The 23,993-nt window shown below is 41.8% G+C and overlaps 1 protein-coding gene across 1 annotated transcript; it reads left to right on the plus strand.

Annotated features, from left to right (window-relative positions):
- The first annotated feature begins 2,974 nt into the window (after positions 1-2,974).
- LOC117044352 (heterogeneous nuclear ribonucleoprotein L-like) lies at positions 2,975-22,881 on the plus strand. Its single transcript, XM_033145036.1, has 13 exons — positions 2,975-3,188; positions 8,005-8,123; positions 8,464-8,701; positions 11,649-11,734; positions 12,888-12,984; positions 13,072-13,144; positions 17,571-17,642; positions 18,966-19,183; positions 19,427-19,548; positions 19,909-20,110; positions 21,128-21,185; positions 21,279-21,377; positions 22,155-22,881. Exons 1-13 carry the CDS (start codon positions 3,009-3,011, stop codon positions 22,208-22,210), a joined length of 1,620 nt encoding a protein of 539 aa, XP_033000927.1. The 5' UTR covers positions 2,975-3,008; the 3' UTR covers positions 22,211-22,881.
- Positions 22,882-23,993: the final 1,112 nt, after the last annotated feature.

Below are 23,993 nucleotides of genomic sequence, written 5' to 3' on the forward strand. Positions count from 1 at the left end.
AGTGGAGGGAAGTTTATGTTGGTGGCAAGATGAAAAGAACCATCAACACTTTGTAATAACCTTAATAACCTGTAAATGAAGTGAGGGAGGTACTGAAATTCTGCACGTCAATGATACTTCCTCCCCAAATTATTTTTATTCTCCAAATTATTACAAACCAAATTAATTTAATTTTATACAATTTCTTAAAATCAGGTTTCCCGCTCCTGTTCCAAACATATGATCATCATCATTTCCTCGCATACCTGCATCATTTCTTATTAGAGTCCAGTTGACACCCTTCACTTGTTGTTAAACCATTCTTCCAGCTGGCTGCTTTTTTTACCTTACAAACAGCACCTCCGTTACATCTTATAAATAAATATTCCAGGTCTACATAAGGGCTTGCACACATGGCTCTGGGTCCCTCCTCCTCCTTCCTGTGTGTGTGGGGAGCACCCTGTTGCAACAGCTTTTAACAAAGATCAGGCTTAACTAGCTGCCTTGCTTTTCACTAGAATTCTGGTCTGGTCTCTGTCATTTTACTAGCCAGTAAGGGCTTCCAATTGTGTTCTGCCAGAGGTCCGGGCTCCCTCCCGGAGAAGGATCCCTTTTAACTCTTATTACAATTTGGTGACTCTGGTGGAACACCGATTTTACCAGGAATTTGGGGCTGCTGCGGGTAAGGAAGCCCAGCGCGCTCCCAGCCAGTTTGCAGGGAGGGCATCCAGTCCTCAGCGGACCCAAATTCCTGGCTTTAATTGGGAGTCCCAGCAGGACCAACCACAGAAAGCAACGCTGATCTTGTCGGCAGAAAAGGGGAATTTTTGCATTAGAGCAGGTTTTCTTCAATTGGGATCCCGGGACAACAGACAAGTGAAGTTGTAAGAGGCTACTATGCCGCCGAAATCAGGAAGAAGCCTTGGCAGTTGTGGGCCGTGGTTTGGGAAAGCCTCCAGCAGGCCAGCAGCGGTGCAGCAAAACCAACCAAAATGTGGAGGCGAGAGGCCGGCCAGAACAAGGGGGGAAAGGCTCCAACTTCAGAGAGGGGCCTTTCCCCAAGGTTTATTTCGTTCTAGCCAAATCCCTGGAGAGATGTGGCGAACATCAGGGCCATGCCTCCCGTGATGAGGCTCCAGCTCCCGGGATGAAGAGCGAGAGACCACCCCAGCGGTTTCCGGCCCCTGACCCTCGCATGGCTTCCCCACTGCCTCTTCTCTGTGCGGGCATGGCTCCTTCCAAACCCTACTGGGCGCAGAGGCAGCAGCCAAGGTTTCCTCCCATTAAAGCCACTAGTTATTTCAGAGACTTTGGCTGCTGATTCGGTGCTGGGCCGGCCAGGCCGGAGCCAAGATGCCCGTATGGAGGAGGAAGACAAGTTGGGGAAGCTCATAAGATCAGCGAGGGAAAGGTTCAGCCTGGGAGCCGCCGCATCCTGGGACACGCTCCCAAGTTGCACCCACTTTGCCTTTCAAGTTGGAATACATGGGCTTGCGCCGCAAAGCAGGATGCAGTGAGCTCCCCTGACCCCACTGGGGAACATTGCCAGGATTTTTGCCTCATAAATCCTGGCTTTCCCCTGCCTGAACCACCATTGACTCCTGACATGACCGTAAACCAGTTATCAATGATTCTTACTCCCACATAAATGTGCATAAACCTTAAGTCTCAACTAGGTTAGGCTCTGCTTGGTGCAGAGATCTCAAGCAGCGCCAAAAGGCTACAAAGGCCTGTTTTCCTTTCAACAACCAAGACAGAACTATTGTTTGTATTTTCGAAGGGAGATCATCCACGTTTCTCTATGCCTGCAGCCTCAGGTGCAACTAGAGTTTCTGTGTTGCACCTAGTGTGACCCAACTTAATTATGGCTGCAAACATTCCTATTTATCAGGTTGTTGTAAACCCCAGTGAACATTACTTCTAAGTAAACATGCATAGGCTTCCATCTGTATTAAGCATAGCTGTCAACTCCCCCCCCCCCTTTTAAGGGAAATTCCCTTATTCCGAATAGGATTCCTCGCAAGAAAAGGGAAAAGTTTTCAGCTATGGTTAAGACACTTTCCCCCCACCCCAATTTAAGATTATAACGAACTGCAGTGGGACTTTCCCCTCACCTTGCCCAGCAACCAGCACCTTCTCACCCCGACTCCATTATTATTATTATTATTATTATTATTATTATTATTATTATTATTATTATTATTTTGCTTGTGTGTGTTTACACAACATTCAGCCTCACGAAGAATTACCATGAACCTGGAAGTTTGCTCACGTCCTTGTGATCATTCAGATTATATATATACACACGCAAACACTCTGCTAAATTCAGGCAACTTCTTACACGCATTCTTGTAGAGGAACTATTCCCAGCAGCAGCACCCAAAAAACGTGAGGATGGCTGTTAAATGTTGCCCTCTTCCAAAAACAAATCAATGAGCCAGAGGGATTCGCTTCCCCGGTTGTCCTCTTCCAGATCCGTCCTTTGCCACCAGACGCTCAAACTCAAAGCCTGCCTTCATCGCAGCGCGCGCACGTTGCGACCGTTGGCCATAGTAACGGCGAGGGCACGCATGCGCGCGCGGCTGCGTCTCCCTCGCGCTTCTCTCTCCCGTCGAGGAATAAAGGGAATCCAGCGCCAGACTCTGGAACGGGAGTTGGGGACGAGAGAGGGATAGAGCGAGACATACGGAGGGAAAGAACAGGGGTTTTATCTAGCCATGACGGGCATGTCATTTGTCCAGTCGCGTGTCTCCGTGCTTCTGAGAAGCTTCTCCATCAGCCAATCACGAACTTCCAGCTTACAGGTTTCTCCAATCGCAGGACAGGACCTGCGCTGCCCTTCCCGCCCTCCGTTCCCCGCCCCTTTGCGTGCGTTATAGCTGCGGTCTTCTCTGAGGAGAATTGCTCGTGAGCATCACCGGCGCGGGCCTGTTCTATCGGCGTCTTCGCCTGTCTTTGCGCGCCACTTGCGGAACCCTGAGTGTCCATTATCCTCCCTCACCCCCCACTTTGCCGGGGCCGCCGCCGCCATGTCCTCGCCGTCTTCTGGGGAGCAGTACGAGGAGGAGGAGGACGGCGCCTACGAGAGCCAGGCCAAGCGGCTGAAGCCCAGCGCCGCCGCCGAGGAGGGCGAGATCGAGTACGGGGCTGAGGAGGGCGAGAGCCGCAGGGAGAAGGCCGCCCCTCGCGCCGGGGGCTTCTCCGGAGGGGTAAGCAGGGCCGGCCTCTTACAGTTCCGACGCTGGGAGCGAACGGCTTGTGGGCGCGCCTACTCGGGAGTAAATCTCCTGCGCGGCTTACTCCCAAGTCGGCGTGTGTACCACCGGGAGTTTAATGCTTATACCCGCAAATTGAAGAGGGATTAAAGGGGGGGATAATAAAAAGGAGAATCCCAAGTTTTTCTACTAAGTTTTGTTAGTTATTAACCTTACGCATTTTTGTGTTTTCATATTCTGAACCGCCTTGAGATCCTGGGATGAACGGCGGTGTAAAATAATAATAAATAATAATAATAAGCGTGCATGTGGGAAGAGAACTAGGCATGTTCCAGAAAGATTAGTCTGTTATGGTAAACGGCATTTTAAAGTGCGACAGTTTTGTGTTTTTTTTAAATGTCAACTTGTGGAAGAAGAAGATTTAATGAGCCGGAGAGACCCCTTCGTTGGATGCATCGTGGGTTTTGCCACAAGCCTACTGAGGATGCGTAGGTCCGCTTTTGTCCATCAAAGGATTTATTGTGCGGGAGGCAAAAAAATATTCTCTTGGCTTCCTCTAATAAAACAACGGGGAGAGGGAGGTGTGTTTTTCCATTGTTCACTTTTCTGAAGGCAGTTTGTTCTTACATCCCTGAATTGCGTTGTATTTATAACTTCGGCTTACATCTCCCCCCCCCCCCCGAAATGCGGGCAGAGAGAACTGTGGGTGGAAACTGAGTATTGCAACCTCCTTTACTCCATATGTGTACATGTGAATGTTTTCATCCCTTATTGAGATAAGTAAGCTGTGTGCACAGGGTGCGGGGAATGATGACCATCTGTGTCCTTTCCTTCCTTGCAATAAAGAATAGTATGTTTCATTGGAGGGGCTCTGGCGTCCATGGCTTTTTTTCATAGGGAGCCCTGCAGCGTTTGGCAGGGAATGTATTTGTTCTCTCTGTGTGTGCGTCATACCCGTCAAGCAAAGGAACTACACTACAGAGAAAAGAGCCAGAGGGCTTTTGTCCTTTATTAAACGGTTGATCTGCAGTTGGAATTAATAAACCTACAGAGATTGTGGAAGCCTGGACATTCTTAAGAACAGACTGGACCTGTATCTTTAGGGGAAACATCCAGTATTGTAGGATAAACCTCTGTTAGGGGCAGGATAGTTACATTTGGATCATTTGGATTAGCACATTTTTATTAATAGATAAATAACATTGAAATAATCTAATTTGTTGGGCACATATTTGATGTCTGTTATGGTCTGAATTCTTCACAGCCAAATTTAAACTCCCATTTCCACATGTACAACCAAGGCAGCACAAATAAATTTCTCTGTTTTGAACATTTGTACTGTTACTATAAAAATCCGTTATTGTACTGTTATTATTCAAACTAAGTGTGGAATTTTCAAACAGTCTTCAAAGCCTAAAGCAGATGACGCATGTATTGAGAAACATGTAGTGATATTGTAGCTGCTAGTATACAAGGTACTTTTTCATTTATCATTACAACCTTCCTTTGCAGTATGTTAGATGGAGATAAATTTTTTAAATCATAGAATCATAGAGTTCTTTATAAGTTGATTCTACTTCATGCTACAAAGTCAGCTGATCTCTGAAGTTGTTTCACTACATATTGCCATTCCCATTTTGTTCATATTCTGTCTAGCTAAGATCATGCAAAAACATTTGTCAAGTTTATCTCAGATTGGGACAATTCAGTTTTGCACTATACTTGGGGTTTAAGAAAGATGTTAACAGAATTTTGTTGCATATTATAAGATCCAAGATCCCTTCATAAAAACGTCAAGGCTCCACTTCCTTCCCCCTACTGTCCATATTTTTACAAAAGGGTTGGTTGGCATCTGTTACATATAAATAAAATTGCTGTTATGAGTATTTAATTTTAGAAATTCAGACTTGGCATTGCATATTTCACTATTGATTAGTAATGTTCAGCTACTGAGATTTGTGCTGTCTTGTTCGGGAAGCTAAGGCTTGATTATGATAATTCTGCTTACCGGGAGTTTGTTTGCTATGGAACCCTGGCCATTATGATGCAGTGTTATTTCATTGGAAAGTATGCCTCTTGTGGTCTATATGACATCTACCTGCATTAGAGTCCATACTTATAGGGAAATTAATGAACAAGAAAAGAGAATACTAGCATTTTAATTTTATATTGTTATGAGTTTGGGGTGGGAGAAGTAGGCTGTATGCTTGAGCCCCTCTTCTAATTCCTGTATCCAGTACATTCATTTGCTGGAATATCCAGGCCAGCCTGGTAGTGGCCCTCTAAGTATGGGTCCTTAAAGTAACAAAGGGAGTGGCTCTGTGTCAGAGAACAAATGGGTAGGCCTCCCTCCCTCAACTCCCAGTTACCGGTAGTTAAAAATAAAAAGGGTCAGAGTGGAGAGTTGAGTTACATGAGCTAGAAGCTGGAAGCAAAGCTGCAGACTGGAAAATTAGAGAGAGAGCCATGCCTGATTTCTCCTGGAATCCAAGGTGGTGGCTATGGAAGAAGCAAGACCCTCTTGGGGTGTTAATGCTGTGAACCCCGCCATCACATGCTCAGGTTGTATATATGTGTTAATAAACCATATATCATAAAGTCACTTCAGTCTCCACTGTCCCCGATTCCAAAAGAAACCTGAACCCTGGATAAGCACCTGGAACCCCTGGAATCTTAACACTGCTCAGAGAATGGGGTAGCATGCAAGAACATGTAGTGTGTTTCAGATAAATTTTTAAAATGATTTATGTTGGATGGATGTTTTGGGATACCTTCTTGGTCTGAGAAGTACAGAATTAAAATTATTTGCTGTTACTGCTGTCACTCTGAACTTGACAGTTATTCAAAATACTTGTGAAAAGAAAGTTATGAGTTTTCCATTGTTAGCTACAGAAAGGACCAATGGAAGCCTTTTTCCTAGGCCTGATAGCTGCAGAGATGGTTTTTGGGGTGGGTGAGTTTATAGCTGGATATGGAGGGGTTAACCCTCCCCTCTCTCATGCAATTCCCCCAACAAACAGCAGTTCACCCATTGGAGCCAAAGGGATCCTTGTTGTTGTTGTTCAGTCGTTCAGTCGTGTCCGACTCTTCGTGACCCCATGGACCAGAGTACGCCAGGCACGCCTATCCTTCACTGCCTCTCGCAGTTTGGCCAAACTCATGTTAGTAGCTTCAAGAACACTGTCCAACCATCTCATCCTCTGTCGTCCCCTTCTCCTTGTGCCCTCCATCTTTCCCAACATCAGGGTCTTTTCTAGGGATTCTTCTCTTCTCATGAGGTGGCCAAAGTACTGGAGCCTCAACTTCAGGATCTGTCCTTCTAGTGAGTACTCAGGGCTGATTTCTTTGAGAATGGATAGGTTTGATCTTCTTGCAGTCCACGGGACTCTCAAGAGTCTCCTCCAGCACCATAATTCAAAAGCATCAATTCTACGGCGATCAGCCTTCTTTATGGTCCAGCTCTCACTTCCGTACATTACTACTGGGAAAACCACTGGGGATCCTTATTCAAGCATAATTGCTCTGTTAGTGTGTGAGAGAGGGTGAATGGGATTGCCCAATTCACTGCTTTGCTTCTCCCCACTGCAGACATGTGGTCCCCAAAGGTGCAACCCTCAGGCTTAAAATGCAACCCTCAGGCTTAAAATGAGTCTTTCTCCTACTCTAGTGAGTACTTGTGGAGCAGATTTTGCAGTCCTTCAAAATTAGACTGCTCGGTATGCCTGCCCTCTCATTAAATGTTACCAATTTTAATTTGGGGTTTTCTTGTACTGCTTTGGAGGATATGTCCTCTCCCTCGGCAGGAGTGTATGTCTTCTCTGATACTTTAAAAGGAAAAGCAAGCTGTCTCTTCCGGTATTCATACTGTTCTACTTACCATGCATGTTATGGGAATGGACCAGTGTTAGAAACTGAGATGAACACTAGGAGCTAAATGGCACCTTAAACCTAGGTTACGGGCGCAACAACAGAATGTCTAGGTGCGCTTTTTAAATAACAAGAATACAAAGTTGAAAATGAATGAACTGCAGCTAAAATCTTATATTCATTTTTCACATGGTCTAGTCCTCATCTGAAGACTGCGAAAAACACAGCCATGTTTCCCCTACCTGCTCCCCTAATATTCTTAAGAGGGTCTCTTCTCCAGTCTTCAGAAAATGACTAGGTGTGGGGAGGCAGAAAAAGTCCTCCTTTCCTTCCACTCTGCAGTTTTAATCTGAATATTAGGCGCAGTATTGTGCCTGGAGGTCAGAAACTGCTCGTGCTAATGAAATTCCTTGCTGCAAAATGTGCTTAGAACAATGGGAGTTTTGAATGCTGGGATGGACTATGGGAACTAGATCTTGATCAGTACTACTCGAGCACTAAGAATAAAATTCAGGACATTTTCCTCATCTGGAAAAGCTCAAACTCCTACAACTCAGTCCTACAAAAGTCCTGTTGAATTTGATGGGGCTGAAAGGTATAGGTTTATAGCCTTACAGTCATGGACTTGTAAACTACCTATGTCACATAGTGCTATAAGCAGGGGTGAGCATTGGGATGGGAGGAGTTTGGAAACTTTTGCTTTCCTTTAGCTGCAGTCTGTTTTCTGGTGTAACATAGTTAACGTTAACTACGTTAACATTTCATGGTTTCTGAAGCTGGCTTGTTAAATTAAGCAAAGTTACTGCTAGTTACAGTTTCTAGTTTAGACTAGGATTACATTTTGGTGAGTATAAACTTGAAAGTACTTTGTTAGTTAATCATCTGTAATACTGTTTTTTATATTGAAATTGGAATAATAAAGTCTGTTGCTCTCTTTTGCTAGGATGCTGGTGGAAGTCATCACAAAGTTTCTGTTTCTCCTGTGGTCCATGTCCGAGGGCTCTGTGAATCAGTTGTGGAGGCAGATCTTGTGGAGGCGCTTGAAAAATTTGGAACCATATGGTATGTTTACTATATATTATATCCTCGGTGACTCGAAATGAACTTTGTAATGCATTTAAAAAAGACTTCTTCAAGACCTGTACTGGTACTCCTAAATTGAAGCATAAGCCTCAAGCCTTGGAATTACCAAATCCTTCAAAAGTTAATTCTGAGGCAGATCATTGTGCACATGTGCTGTGGATTTCAAACAAACTTCCATGCATTTAAAGAAATGTAGGAGATTTTCTTTGAGTTTGCAATAATAATTGTTATTGTAAAGTTTTTTAAGATCAGTTGTACCTTAATGATTTAATGATGGCCTTAAATGATGGTGCATTAATGGTTACTGTTTTTCCTGCAGCTATGTGATGATGATGCCATTTAAACGCCAGGCTTTGGTAGAATTTGAGGATATTGAAAGTGCCAAAAAATGTGTGACATTTGCAGCAGATGAACCGGTATATATAGCTGGGCAACAAGCATTTTTCAATTACTCTACAAGTAAAAGAATTACCCGTCCTGGAAACACAGACGACCCCTCTGGTGGGAACAAAGTTCTGCTCTTATCAATTCAGAACCCTCTTTATCCAATTACAGTGGTATGTCTTAATCTTAAGCATAACTTTAAGTGACTTCAATACATGATATTTTCCTTTTTAAAAGAGTTTTCTTTCTGTCTTGTATCTTGCTCTGATAAACTCTCATACCCCTTGTTTGCACTGAATGTTAATCTGAACCACAGCTTAGCATGAATGAGCAAATATGCAGACTCCCAGAGAGGAGATTATGGCTGTGGCTGTTTTGCTTCCTCTCTATGCCATGGTTTTGCTCATCCTGTCATCCAAAGCTGGGCTTGTAGTTTACTGTTCCTTAGACAAACCACAAGCTGTAACCAAGCACTGTTCTATAGGTTGCAGCTTGTCTGGGAGGGCTAAACCATGAACCCATGTTTGAACAACTCAGCAGCAGCAGAACAACCAGAAGGGAAGCAAAGCGGCTACAGTCTTCTGTACAAGGGTCTGTATGTACAAGGGGAGAGATCATCAGGGGGTTTGGGCTGGGTGTTCATCAGTATGCGGATGATACCCAGCTCTACCTCTCTTTCAAATCAGAACCAGTGAAGGCAGTGAAGGTCCTGTGTGAGTGCCTGGAGGCGGTTGGAGGATGGATGGCGGCTAACGGATTGAGGTTGAATCCTGACAAGACAGAAGTATTGTTTTGGGGGGATAGGGGGCGGGTGGGTGTGGGGGACTCCCTGGTCCTGAATGGGGTAACTGTGCCCCTGAAGGACCAGGTGCGCAGCCTGGGAGTCATTTTGGACTCACAGCTGTCCATGGAGGCACAGGTTAATTCTGTGTCCAGGGCGGCTGTCTACCAGCTCCATCTGGTACGCAGGCTGAGACCCTACCTGCCCGCAGACTGTCTCGCCAGAGTGGTGCATGCTCTGGTTATCTCCCGCTTGGACTACTGCAATGCGCTCTATGTGGGGCTACCTTTGAAGGTGACCCGGAAACTGCAATTAATCCAGAATGCAGCAGCTAGACTGGTGACTGGGAGTGGCCGCTGGGACTACATAACACCGGTCCTGAGAGATCTACATTGGCTCCCAGTACGTTTCCGAGCACAATTCAAAGTGTTGGTGCTGACCTTTAAAGCCCTAAACGGCCTCGGTCCTGTATACCTGAAGGAGCGTCTCCACCCCATCAATCAGCCCGGACACTGAGATCCAGCGCCGAGGGCCTTCTGTCGGTTCCCTCACTGCGAGAAGCAAAACTACAGGGAACCAGGCAGAGGGCCTTCTCGGTAGTGGCGCCCGCCCTGTGGAACGCCCTCCCATCAGAAGTCAAGGGAATAAACAACTACCTGACATTCAGAAAACACCTGAAGGCAGCCCTGTTTAGGGAAGTTTTTAAACTGTGATATTTTAAATGTATTTTAATGTTTGGTGGAAGCCGCCCAGAGTGGCTGGGGAGACCCAGCCAGATGGGCGGGGTACAAATAAATTATTATTATTATTATTATTATTATTATTATTATTATTATTATTATTATTATGTTAGCTTATTCATAGAATCGTAGTGTTGAAAGAGACCACAAGTCATCTAGTCCAACCCCTGGAATGTAGGATACTTTTGCCCAACATGGGGCTCAAACCCATGACCCTGAGATTAAGAGTCTCATGCCAAGCCATGGTTTGGCTTTGGGTTGGGTGTCAATGAGATCATATGCTTTAATCTTATAATGCAAATGAAAGCATCCACACAGATCTGTACAAGTTATTCTTTATTTGTTCCATGCAAACAAACAGTTGGGGAGGATATTATTTCATTCAACAGAGATCTGTGCAGCAGAAGAGTTACTTTGGCTAGATAATTGTTTGGTTCTAATCTAAAATCTGTGGTGAATGTTTTTGTACTCAACCAGCCCATAATTGGCAGGAAAAAAGAAGACAGTGAAATTGTTTCCTATTCAGCAACATCTCACTACTTATGTTTTTGCTTGGAACTGCCAATCGCTTACATTTCTTTACATAATTCCGATTTTACTTGTCATTGGTTCTTGATTTGTACACTATAATTGTACTTATCTTAACGGAAATCATATGATACAGTTTTAAATTCTAGTATAGTATTTTAGAAATGTCTTTAATTTGGTCAAATTATTCAAAGACAAAAACTCAATGCAATATTCTATAAACTAGTATATTAGTAGGTTGTCCCAGATCACCCTTCTTTTAAACATGTAGGCATTATTCTATAGGGCAGTTGTGTATGAACCATGATTTGTAGATTCATACTATCTTTGTGTAATGAAAAGCATTACCCTAGCATTTGTTCACTGGTTTTTTTTAAGATCTTGGGTTTTAGTGGCTACATTTGAGTGAGCCTTTCCCATTGTTTACATTCTGCTTATTCCCAATTTATAAATGGTATATAGTATAAGTTAAAAATTATTTAATGGCACAAAAACTTTGGCAATCTTAGAAGTTGTTTGAAACACATGGAGATAAAACTGAATTTAGGCTTACTGTTTTGATGATAAACTATAGCTAGAACCAGTTACAGGTAGGTAGCCATGTTAGTCTGCCATAGTCAAAACAAAATAAAAAATTAAAAAAAATTCCTTCCAGTAGCACATTAGAGACCAACTAAGTTTGTTCTTGGTATGAGCTTTCGTGTGCATGCACACTTCTTCAGATACACTGCACATGAAAGCTCATACCAAGAACAAACTTAGTTGGTCTCTAAGGTGCTACTGGAAGGAATTTTATTATTTTTTATTTTGTTTTGACTATAGCTATAACATTTCTCTACTTTTCTCCTACAGTTATCATATTCTTGCATTCTCTGTGTAGTTATGTATCTGTCACTGGGATAAATTTCTTGATCTATGTTTAGTACACAAGTCACTTTCTCTAAAAGAAATTAGGTCCAAACTTTACCTGCTTAAAGGAGGGGATTTTGTTCTTGTGTGCTAATAACATTTTGAATAGTATTTGTCAAGTAAAGCTTCAAATATCTGAATATTTCCCTCATTCTTCTGTAGGACGTTTTGTATACAGTGTGCAACCCTGTGGGAAAAGTACAGCGTATTGTCATATTCAAGAGGAATGGAATACAAGCCATGGTTGAATATCCTTTTTGTGGAGACCTGTGTGTATATGTTCTAGGGATTTCACAGTGGCCTTAATAAGGGGAAGTGTTCCTCTCATGTTAATCCTGTCAGGGAAACAAATGTGCTAGAGAACTAGTGAACTCATCTCTGCACATCATCCACCCTCTGACTGAATGGGTGTCTACTTCCTTTTTCACAGCCACTGTTCATATCTAGCAGCAGGGCAGATCCTGCAGGCCAGATATTGCATCCCCATTACAGCTGTGCTCAGCTGTTCTTTCCAGCTGTGGACAGCATTTTGAATGGCGATCCTACTGAGCTTATTAATATTGTACACGTGGAAGCCACTGGATGAGCAAAACATGGTTCTTGTATTGAAATAAGAATTACCCTGTCCAAAAATATGGTTCAAAAGCTTTACTCACAGACTAAAACAACAAAAATTGCATTCAGTGCGACGCACATCAGCCTGTTCTGCCCTGCCCGCTTCTGGTGCTGAAAATGGCACACGGCAAACGCGTGCAAATGGAGAGTTGCCTGTACATTAAGCAATTATATTTAACATATCCTTACATCAGCTGTCCATGGTACCCTCCTGTATTTCTTGCCATTTCTCACTAATAGAATTCCCACTCTGCAACCTCATGAGTAGACTTCTATCCCATGGTGAGAGCAGTGTAGACTATTACCTAAACTGGGGGTGGGGAGTTTGTGATACTCTAGATAGTGTTCGAGTGCTGCTCCAGTCATACCACATCACTGGCCATGCTGACTGCTGTTGATGACCAGAGGAAATCCAACATCTGCTGGAGGGCCATGGGTTTTCCACTCCGTATCTGTTCATACTTGACAATGTAAAGATTTTAATGTAGTGCTCATAGCAAGCACACTGCTCATATACTAGTCCTGTTTTAAAGTTGAACACATTTTGGAAATTAATTATTTGAAAAGGTCATATATGCAATTTAAACCAATAGGGTTGCTGTTGATTTTATGTCCTTCATGTATTAGTCATTGACTCATACATAAAATTGGTGTTTCTGTATGTGTAATTAAATAGCCTTGAGCAACTTCTAGATCTACTGTGTTGTGGTTTAAATTAACTTGTGGCTGCTTGTTTTCTTGGCGGGTGGGGCACTGATTTAAATAACAACCCTTAACATAACTCAAGTTTGAATCAGTTCTTTGTGCTCAGAAGGCAAAAGCAGCACTCAACGGCGCAGATATATATGCAGGATGTTGTACACTAAAAATTGAATATGCAAGGGTAATGATAATACTTTCTTCCACTTCTAAACTGTTTTTTGGGAGAAAAGCAATGATTAAGACTTGCTGTTTGTTTCTATTTTAACAGCCAACTCGACTTAATGTCATTCGAAATGACAATGATAGTTGGGACTATACTAAACCATATCTGGGCAGACGAGGTAAGTGTTTTGGTAATTGTACTAAATGTGCATTTAAATATATACGTATATGCAGTTAGCTGGTCTAATGTGTTAGTCACTTCAAGCCAAGTATTTCTGATGAAGCTCTTGTAATAGGCATCCTGACTTGTAATCCTGGAAAAGAATAATTCAACATTATTGCCCCCTGCTGGTTCCTATTGAGCTATTTAACAAGGAGCCCACACATGCAAGCATGTTTGCAGTGCAAGGACTTGCATTTCTCCAAGCAGCTCTCACTCTTTGGAGGAGAGGACACTGATGCAGACTTTCCTTACAAACTACAAACTTGCACACTGCTTCTCCATGGAAAGGATTTTCCTCACTTGTTGGACAAGGCATTAAGAAGGATAGAGGACTCCAGCAGGCTGACTCTACACTTCATCATGCACCACATCGGCATCTTCAAAAGGCCCTCTGAAAAACCTCAGACTTGCAACTCACCTTGACTGCATACTACATGCACCATCACCACAAGCATATCAAGGAGGACCGCTTACAGCACTTCTGGTTTGCATGGCACGAAAATATCATGGTAGACTGTACCCATTCTAAACCAATTTGCATGTGTTTCCAATCTTATGTCCCTTTAAAATTACCGTTGTAGAATGAAACACCATAAAATGGAACATCCAAACTCTTGTTTCTCTCCTGTACATTGCGGTAACTTTCTTTCTCATATGTAAGAGAAAATTGAAGTTAGGTTTTCCAGTGTAAATGCTTTCTAAAGGACTGCACTTACTTTAAAGATTAATTGAAATTTTGCTGTATGCTGTCAAGTCCCCTCAAGAACCAGTATTTGACACAAGGTCTAATTTGTCTAAGCATTTTTACTGCAAAGGCTAGTTGGAATAACAATGCATGGAAATGTTAAAAAAAAAAAAAGAGCTATGTAGTTTGACTTCTGTAAATGTTCTGTGTAACTGAATGATTTGTGTATAATCTGCTGTAATGTACCTTTTGAAAATCTAGGCATTTATAACATGGAGGTGGGAACTTACCTTACCAAGGTAGAGTATCTTCTAAATTTTAACCAAAGTGAAGGTTTCAACTTTCCTTTTAGTTATTGCTGAAAGGTTGTTTTTACTGGTAGTGCTTTGGCTTGTAAAAATGTATTATTTAAAAGTTAGGGCTTGGACATGCAGAATTAAGTGTTTGTAAAAGGTTAATAAGGGGGCTGCAGTATTGGTTAGCAGATTATCCACCTGCAGTACGTTATATTAAAGCTCACATTCCCCCCTCCCCCAAACTACCAAACTGGAAAGTCACTGAGTTACCTTGGGCAATTCAGCTGTTAATTTTCTGAAATACATGGATGCTACTCAAGCAACTGGCAGGCATGCAGTTCAGACAGTATTTATGAACAGGGCCTTACCCCAGAATATTAAACAATGAGAAATGAGAAATATTGAAGAAAACAAAGGTGCTTCCAAGTGTGTGGCAATGTTCATTGGGATTTTTATTTTATTTCACCAGCAAATGCCATGTCCTATTGCAAACTGCTTTTGAAAGTGCTCTTGGTTGCCATGTCCTGGAGGGGCTCCTATTTTGCGGGGGGAGTAAATAATACAATAATTTATTATTTGTACCTCGCCCATCTGGCTGAGTTTCCCCAGCCACTCTGGGCAGCTCCCAATCAAGTGTTAAAAACAATAAAAATTTAAATATTAAAAACTTCCCTAAACTGGGCTGCCTTCAGATGTCTTTTAAAGATAGTAACGTACGACTCCCTTGAATATATGGAATGAGTTATGTGGCTTTTTATATCCAGTTTGCCTGCAGACTGTCGCCAGAGTGGTGCATGCTCTGGTTATCTCCCACTTGGACTACTGCAATGCGCTCTACGTGGGGCTACCTTTGAAGGTAACCTGGAAACTACAACTAATCCAGAATGCGGCAGCTAGACTGGTGACTGGGAGTGGCCGCCAGGACCACATAACACCAGTCCTGAGAGATCTACATTGGCTCCCAGTATGTTTCCAAGCACAATTCAAAGTGCTGGTGCTGACCTTTAAAGCCCTAAACGGCCTTGGCCCAGTATACCTGAAGGAGTGTCTCCACCCACATCATTCAGCCCGGACACAGAGATCCAGCGCCGAGGACCTTCTGGCGGTTCCCTCACTCACAGAGGGCCTTCTCAGTAGTGGCACCCACCCTGTGGAACGCCCTCCCGTCAGAGGTCAAAGAGATAAGCAACTACTTGACATTCAGAAAAGACCTGAAGGCAGCCCTGTTTAGGGAAGTTTTTAATCTGTGATATTTTAATGTATTTTAATATTTGTTGGAAGCCGCCCAGAGTGGCTGGGGGGACCCGGCCAGATGGGTGGGGTACAAATAATAAAATTATTATTATTACTCAAGTAGAGTTTCTACACATGAGTTTCATGCAGAAAGAGAGCTGAATATACTGTTCATAGCTCATTTTCTAGGGAATCTGTAGTCCTCCAGATTCTGTTGGACTCCCAAGTCCCATCAACCACCACCAGCATTGCCAGTAGTCAGGAAACATAGGATTTGTAGTTGAACAACATCCAGAGGGCCGTAGATATCCCATCCTTGTCCTAGACCAGAAGTGATGGAGGGGAACAGGGATACTGATATTCCTTTCTCCAAACAGGATTGCACAGTTTTGAGAGAGAAACAATGTATGGAATCTGTTATCAGCAGTAGCTGTAATAAAGCAGCATGCTTGAGACATTTCCTTTTAGTGTTACGAGCAGCATACTGATTGATAAAGAATGAGTAGCTACGTCAGCTAGCGATGTAATAATCACTCAGTTTCTTGGCATTCTTACAAGAGTGGCCTACACAAAAGTGTCCTTGTGATGGGCTGCTTTACATGCATTCTTCAAACCATTCCTCTTAGGTTGTTGTCTGTTCCTCTCTCCACTCCCAACCAGTCTGCAAGATTCTGGCTTCCGGGAGAATGCTCTTTACAAAACGGGCTTCTGTTCTGGTTTCTTCAGACTGGAAAATGTGCCCCAGTTTAGTGTTTAAAGTTTAAAGCAGGCTGTATTAATTTATTTTACATTTTGCATCCTAGCCTTTTCTCAGACTACTCAGAGTAGTTTGTTAGCATCATACGTTTCTAAGGTATGTCAGGTGGAAAAGATTCATTTCCCAAGCTTAAGACTGCCATTGCATCTTACTCAAACATGTAATTCTGGTGGCTGATGTTTGCTGCTTCCGTTGTACAAAAAATCCTGTCTTCTGTAGCTTCAGTGCTGAGTGATATGGCTAATATGTGAGATGAATAGCACTTCCATGTCGGATAGCACATGCTGAAATCCATGGAAGTCGCTTCCTAATAATGGGCTTGTGTTCTGGGTGCCACAATATCTCTTTACTCTCCCACTATCAAAATCAAGTTGTTATACGACTGTCTAATTCCTTGATTTAACCCAGGTTGTTTTAACAGTCTCAAACATTGGAAACAAAACTTGAAATGTGCATTATCCAAAGGGAGATAGAACAGTATGCTACTTCAGCTGGATGTTTCTCATTTCCCATTGCTTAACAATCAGTTGAGGTATTGAAACTTGCCTAATGAAAACAAGCAGTGAAGGTTAAAGCTAACTTGCTTGTTCTTGTAATGCAGTTTTACTTGATTATTGCAAATAATTACTTTAGGTTGGTGTACTGCTTTTATCCAGTACTGTTGACCCCTTGGTTAACTTTACATTCTTGTATAAAATGTGGCTTGTTGAAAGAATGTTTCCTTGTTAAAAGTGCTTATAACAGTTCAATTTTTCAGTATTGCAATTATAACATAGACTGTATTAATAGTATAGCAATGTATAGTCTTCTCAGCACTTTCCCAGATCATAAGTTGTTGATATGATTATGTATGTACACAAATATGGTACTCTCTGTTTACTGATCATGAAACCATGTAATACAGGTTTTTGTTGGCTTATGCTGAAACTTCTTGAGAGAAGCCCACTTTGAAAATGTGTTGCTGTTGAAGCTAATAGTGTGATTCAGGTACTGTCCTTTGATTGTACTGCATTTAGAACTTGTTTTTATGAGAGTTATAGGTAATTTGTACTCTATGGTATTGTGTGATGTTAAGAGAATTGTCCAGGCTTCTTAGGTTTAAAACGTCAAATCCTTTCAAACACAATATTCTCAAGTGAACAATAGTTTTGGTATCTTACAACTGTGTTTTTATGCTGGAGCAAATCAACTTAAAACAGTTAGTTTACAGTATCCAAAGAAAATCTTAAAAGTAACGTGGATGTATCTGGCTGGCCACTATTGGGAAACATGGAACTGCACCAGATGGACCTTTGCTCTGATCCAGCAGGGTTCTTAACCAGAAAATACTCCCTTCTGTCCTTACTGGTGAAGTTCCAGTATTGTTAAGCAGGAGTTGCTTTTGTTTAATAATGCTTTCCCCCCCTTTTAGATAGAGGGAAAGGCCGCCAGAGGCAAGCTATTTTGGGAGAACACCCCTCATCCTTTAGGCATGATGGCTATGGTAAGTTATATGGCTTCCTGTTATGGGTTAAGTTGGAAAATAGGCCAATATAGTTGTAAATGTCTTGCTTCACTATTCAGGCACAAGTTCCCACATTTGTGTAGCTGCTCTCATTGTCCCACCTGAACCAGCTTGCTTTGCCTTAGTGCAGGGTGGGGAACCCCATGTCCAGGGGTTAGGTTTGGCTCTCCTGGCTTGTTTAATTTGTTCCCAGAACTCTTGCCAGGCCACTCCCCTCACTGGCCTTGCTTTGCACCCTGCATGTTTATATCTGGCTAGAATGTGTCCTTGAACTCTGATGATGCCTCTTGCTTGGCTGCAGGGCTGACAGAGGTGTGGGAAGCTAGCTGTGTAGAAACAAGCCTACTGTACAGAATTAAAATTTACATTTGTTGCTCCACCCACTGTTGCATCTGGCCCTGCCCATGACCGGCATGTGGCCCTCAGTAAGTTGTCCACAAGGGAATGTGGCCCTTGGATAGGGAGCCCTTCTCATGCCCTAGAGCCATAGCTGTCAACTTTTCCCTTTGCTTACAAGGAATCCTATTCGGAATAAGGGAATTTCCCTTAAAAAAAGGGAAAAGTTGACAGCTATGTAGAGCACTTAGGTATAAAGGTGTGTTGAGTTTGTATTCTGATTCTGTTATGGCTACATGGTGCATCCACTTTTGACTAGTTTTTCATGATCTCATTTTTATTTTTAAGTGCCAGTATATTTTTTTAAACAGCTGACTATAAATCAAGTTGTCATTCTGTGAGCAAACAAGATTTTTTTGGTAAATTGCAGTTAACTTTGTCACAGTAGAAAATGAAACATTTCTTAATGCTTCTCATATTGCACACATAAATCACTTCTCAAATTGAGGTTGAAACTTGCCGTAGCACACTTAGACCACCATCTAACACGTAGGTGTGCTGAAGCTCATTGAAATCAATAGAGTCCTTTATTCTTAAGTCTGGCTTGTGGCTTTATCTGTTTATCCTGTGTTAGTCAACTGATCAACCGACCGCCATCCTTTGCATTCATTATCCGTGTATAAAACCACCCCAATTTTGTGTGTGTGTATATATATATATATTTAGCAAAAATCATCTTATACATGGAAAAATACGGTATATTTTGGTTGCTTGTGTTAACATTATTGTCTAGATAAACAATGTTTCAGTAGTTGATGCTAAAGCTGCATAGCCCATTATAGTAAAACCTTAATTGTAAGATCATTGGAAAACTGGCAGCTTCTGAAACTTGGCAGCTTTAATCTTCATATCAGATCAAATAAAACTTTTCCCAACCAAATTAACTAGACAGTACTTTCTCTTTAGGATCGCATGGACCACTGTTACCATTACCGAGCCGATACCGAATGGCATCTCGGGATACTCCAGAACTTGTTGCTTACCCACTTCCTCAGGCTTCCTCATCTTACATGCATGGGGGGAACCCCTCTGGTTCAGTTGTCATGGTTAGTGGATTGCACCAACAAAAGATGAACTGCTCAAGAGTTTTCAACTTGTTCTGCTTGTACGGAAATATTGAAAAGGTAAAAGAAAAAGTCTAGGCACATAATAGTAATAATAATATAATTTTATTATTTATACCCCACCCACCTGGCTGGGTTTCCCCAGCCATTCTTAAACTTAAAAGCACAGTGAACAATTACTGTGAAGAGAAACCAGAGCTACACATATTCCAACCAAATTGGAAAATGTCCTAAGTTACCATCCTTTAAACTGTATTGTCTTTTTCTTCCAAAAAAAAAAACAAAAAACCAACAACCCTGCAGGTGAAGTTTATGAAGACTATTCCAGGAACAGCTTTAGTGGAAATGGGTGATGAATATGCTGTTGAAAGAGCAGTCACACATCTCAATAATGTCAAATTATTTGGGAAGAGACTTAATGTTTGGTATGTGTGCATTTCATCTTACTACTAAAGCTAAAGCACATCTTTAATGTGTAAGTTGTTTAGCAGTGCAGAATACTAAAAATGCTGCTGAATAAAGTGTTTTTTTAAGAATACTGTTCTTATATGCAAAGAGTAAACTTTGTTATAACACTTCATTAATGTAAATACTTCTATATTCAGTGTCCTTCAATACCCTGACAAATGTCAGTCACTAAAGTGAGACATACAAGTGAAATGTAGATTATACCTTTGAGTTCATATTTTGTATGTTAAGAAATTTGCTTTGTGAATTCCATAAAAAGATCCCCCCCTTTTTACACTCCCCAAAAATGTTCTTAAATACGTACTCTTTATTTGTAGTGTATCCAAACAGCATTCAGTTGTTCCTAGTCAGATATTCGAGCTGGAAGATGGGACAAGCAGTTATAAAGACTTTGCAATGAGCAAGAACAATCGCTTTACCAGTGCAGGTCAAGCTTCCAAGAATATCATTCAGCCACCATCCTGTGTGTTGCATTACTATAATGTTCCGCTGTGTGTGACTGAAGAGAGCTTTGTAAAGGTAGGTAGCTGCAGGATGTCAGTATTTATTAACCCCCTTAAAGTAGACTCCATTTTTTTATATCTTAGATCAGGGATGGGGAACTGGATCTGGCCAGTGGGCTGGATCTTGCAGCTACACTCACTACAGGCCAGTTTTGATGGGTGGGCGGAAGCACACACCTGTCAATAATATGACAGGTGATGCCTATCAAAGTAAAAAGGGGATCAATGTAACCACTGATCAGCTGATGGACAGTTATAGAAATCTCATTTTAAGGTGAATTCCCAGCACCAATTGGCTGAATCTGGTTGGACCTTCAAAGAGACTTCTTGCCTTATCATAGACTGGTTTGAATTGAGGCCATCTGCTAAAAAGGAGGGGAAAACCATTTTACCAAGCGATTTAAAGGCAAACCATTTTCCGTTCATGGTGCAGCTCCCTTTGAAGGTGCTCTCCCACTGCCATTCAGCTGATTGGCAGTGGAAGTGTGCTCTGCTTCAGTAGCATGACACCATTTATACTGGAACTGTTTGCTAAAATAGAAGGAAAAACCTTGTTTTAGCAAGCTATTTTCATACGGACCACTTCAAAACAGAACACGGGTGCACTAGAGAGTTCTCAGTGGGGAGCTTCCTAGTGCAGCAGATTCACCAGGGTCTCCCTGTCAGTGCCAAGCAGCTGATCGTTGCTAACCGAGAGTGCCATTTGCAAAGAAACAACCGATAGCCTCCTTTAAACTCAGGATTGTTCCTTTGCCACATGGTGTGACATCAGGTGTGGGACAGGTGGGTGTAGTTGATAAGGAATGACCTTGTGGGCAAAATTGGGGCCCATGCTGGACCTAATTAGTTCTGCAGGCTGGAGGTTCCTTGCTGCTATCTTAGATGCTGTAATTTTAAAAGTAAATTAATCAACCATTTTGTGCCAAGTGTCCTCCTTATCTCAGAAATCACCAGTTTTTGCGGCTCTGAAGTGACATCCTCTAGAATTAGATTGCTGCTATTTAATGACCATATTTTCACTTTATTGTTCCAGCTGTGTGATGATCATGAAGTTCTGTCTTTTATCAAATACAAAGTATTTGATCCAAAGCGTAAGTGAATATTTGACTTTATTTAAGTGCTCAAAGAAACCTAACTTACCAATCGTGGTGTGAAGCAAACATTTTAAACTCTTGTTTTGACAGCTTCAGCCAAAACACTTTCTGGTCTGTTGGAGTGGGAATGCAAGACAGATGCAGTGGAAGCCCTTACAGTACTTAATCACTACCAGATAAGAGTCCCTAGTAAGTCACTGTGTTGAAACATTCTTAAAGGGTTTTATTGATTTATTTTAAATAATTTATATGCCATCTCACTAATATAATACCAAGACTGTGTGCAATAAAACAATCCAGTAGTACACCAGTGGTGTTCAACCAGTGTGCCATGGCACCCTGGGGTGCCTTGAATGATGGTCTGGGGTGATGTGGGCAACACTGGCCTCTGTCGGTGAATGACAATGAAGAAAACATGTAAAATGGTAACTGGTAACTTTCTCTGCACTAAAGTGAAAGTAAGAGCAGAGGCCTTGATTTACAAGCCCTGTATCTAGTAGTAATTCTTTGTTCATTGTGAGTGATGTCACAAGTAATATCCAATAGCAACTTGGTTAATTGTGTACCCACATACCCTGCAGTGACCACAACAGCAATAGATATATTAGGAGAAAACTCTGTTTCCCATCAATACAATAATGCTATTTAAATAGTCTGTGTGATACTTCTGCAGCAGAAGTGCAACTGTGATGGAAGCCATGGGAACAACACCCTATAAAGCCATGTTTTCATGGAACTGGTTTCATAGAAAGACAGTGTTTTCTTTCTAGGGGAAAGGTTTGGTTGAGTTTTGATGCATTATGCAAAGTTACTGGCGTGCTAGAAATAAATTCTAGTATTTTAGTAGCAGTTTTTCACAGTAGTTGAGCACTTGCTTAAAGAAATCTCTTATCAGACTAGCAGGCTGGCATAAGGCACAAAACCATCCAAAGTGACATTCTTAACAGTTTCCCTTTTATCTTGCAGATGGCTCTAATCCTTATACCTTGAAGCTTTGCTTCTCTACTTCCTCCCATTTGTAGAGCAGAGGACAGCATGTTAAGGAGCTCCTTCCCTCTTTATTTACAAACTTGAAGAAATCGTATGTTGTCTGCAGGCTCTAGGTTTTCTTGTCTCAATCTAACTTAAGTTCATTTTGTTTTATAATGAACGTGTTTTTCCACAATCATTTTCCCATTGGCTTCTGAAGAGTAGATGACAGTATATTACATAGAGCATTTTCACTTGTGTAACAGTTATCTACAGGTATTTGAACTGCCTTATAGGCAGCATGTGCAAAAAACTGTATACAGTAGACCTTAAACACAGTTTCCACACAGCAGTAAAATGTACATTTTCATTTACAATCACTATTTTCCACTTCGGTTTAAATGGCAAGTTGGATTATTATATTGGAATATTAGATGTAAAATTGCTGGTTACTTCTGGTTAAAACTGTATGCGTTGCAACAATTTTAAAAGCAGAACTAAATTTGTAAATCCTTTTCACTTTGATATTTAGTAATATAACTGTCACTGATTTTTAAGAGAAACTTCACAGGAAGAAAGGTTGTTTTTCCCCCCAGAATGAATTGAAACTTACTTTAAATAGTGTCTTCTCAGAATAATTTTTCACTCCCATTAGCATGATGTCCTTATTGATAACCCTAACCTGGAATGTCCTTACAAAAAAATAAACACCAACCTAAATGAATACAGTTTCTCATTTGCTTTGTGATGACAGTCTTTGGCACTAAAGGAAACTGCTTATTGTCACAGGATGGTTTTACGTTCTTGTATGAACCAAGCTAGGGAGGGGAGAGACACAAAACAGCAAGGCAGACTGTGGCTTACTGGGACCCTGCTGATGTGTAGAGAGAAGCTCACACCTACTCATATCTCCTGTGTGGCTTATTCCCAAGTAGTCGTGCGCAGCATTGGGACATTAATGCTTCAATTCCTCCCCACCCTTCACAATACACACAAATTGGGGAGGGGACAGGGATTCTTTTTTTAAAAAAATAACAATTATAGTTTTTCTACTAAGTTTTGTTCGTATGTTATGTGTTTTCATGTTTTTATATTGTAAACCACCCTGTGATGCTCAGATGAAATTCAGTGGATGATGATGATGATTTTTGTTGCTTTTTTCTGAACTTTTTGCAACTTTTGGGAATACCTAAAATTTATCTTTGGATCCAAACTGTAGATCAAGGGTTGGAATCGGTGGCGCTCTGCATATTGTTAAATTCCAATTCCCATCAGCCCCAGCCATCATGGTCAAGGAGAGCCACAGTTCCCCCTCCTTGGAGTAGTGGGTGCCACCCGACCCACAAGTTGAAGACCGATAGGTTAAAAGATTTCATTAATATAAAGTATGAAATCAGGTCGTTTAGGCCAGAGTAGGCAACATACAGCATTTTTATGTGCAAATTGGTCATCCCATGAATTTGTGATTGATACAAGAACCAAGTTCAGATTTTTTTTGGGGGGGGGGATCTTAAGTTGGTATTTTTAGACCCATGGGAACCAGAAACCTGTGCCAGGTACATTGAGAGTGTACTAGTAAGAGTTCTGAATGATTTGAAGTAAACCACCAGAGCTCTTATCAATACATCCCAATCCAATACATCCCAATCTACCTTCTGCCCATCCCTACTCTAGTGCTCCCTAATAATCATGGTGGAAAAAACCATGTGCCTTCAGAGTGTTCCCTGAAAAGCAGCCACCAGAGGGAGGCCTGCAGCCAGCGATTAGCTGCCAAACACTCACCTCTCCTACAGGAGAGAGATTTAAACATGAATCCTATCTGTAACCCATTCTTTT

The sequence above is a fragment of the Lacerta agilis genome, chromosome 3 (genome assembly GCF_009819535.1).
Source record: "Lacerta agilis isolate rLacAgi1 chromosome 3, rLacAgi1.pri, whole genome shotgun sequence".
Classification (NCBI taxonomy): domain Eukaryota; kingdom Metazoa; phylum Chordata; class Lepidosauria; order Squamata; family Lacertidae; genus Lacerta; species Lacerta agilis.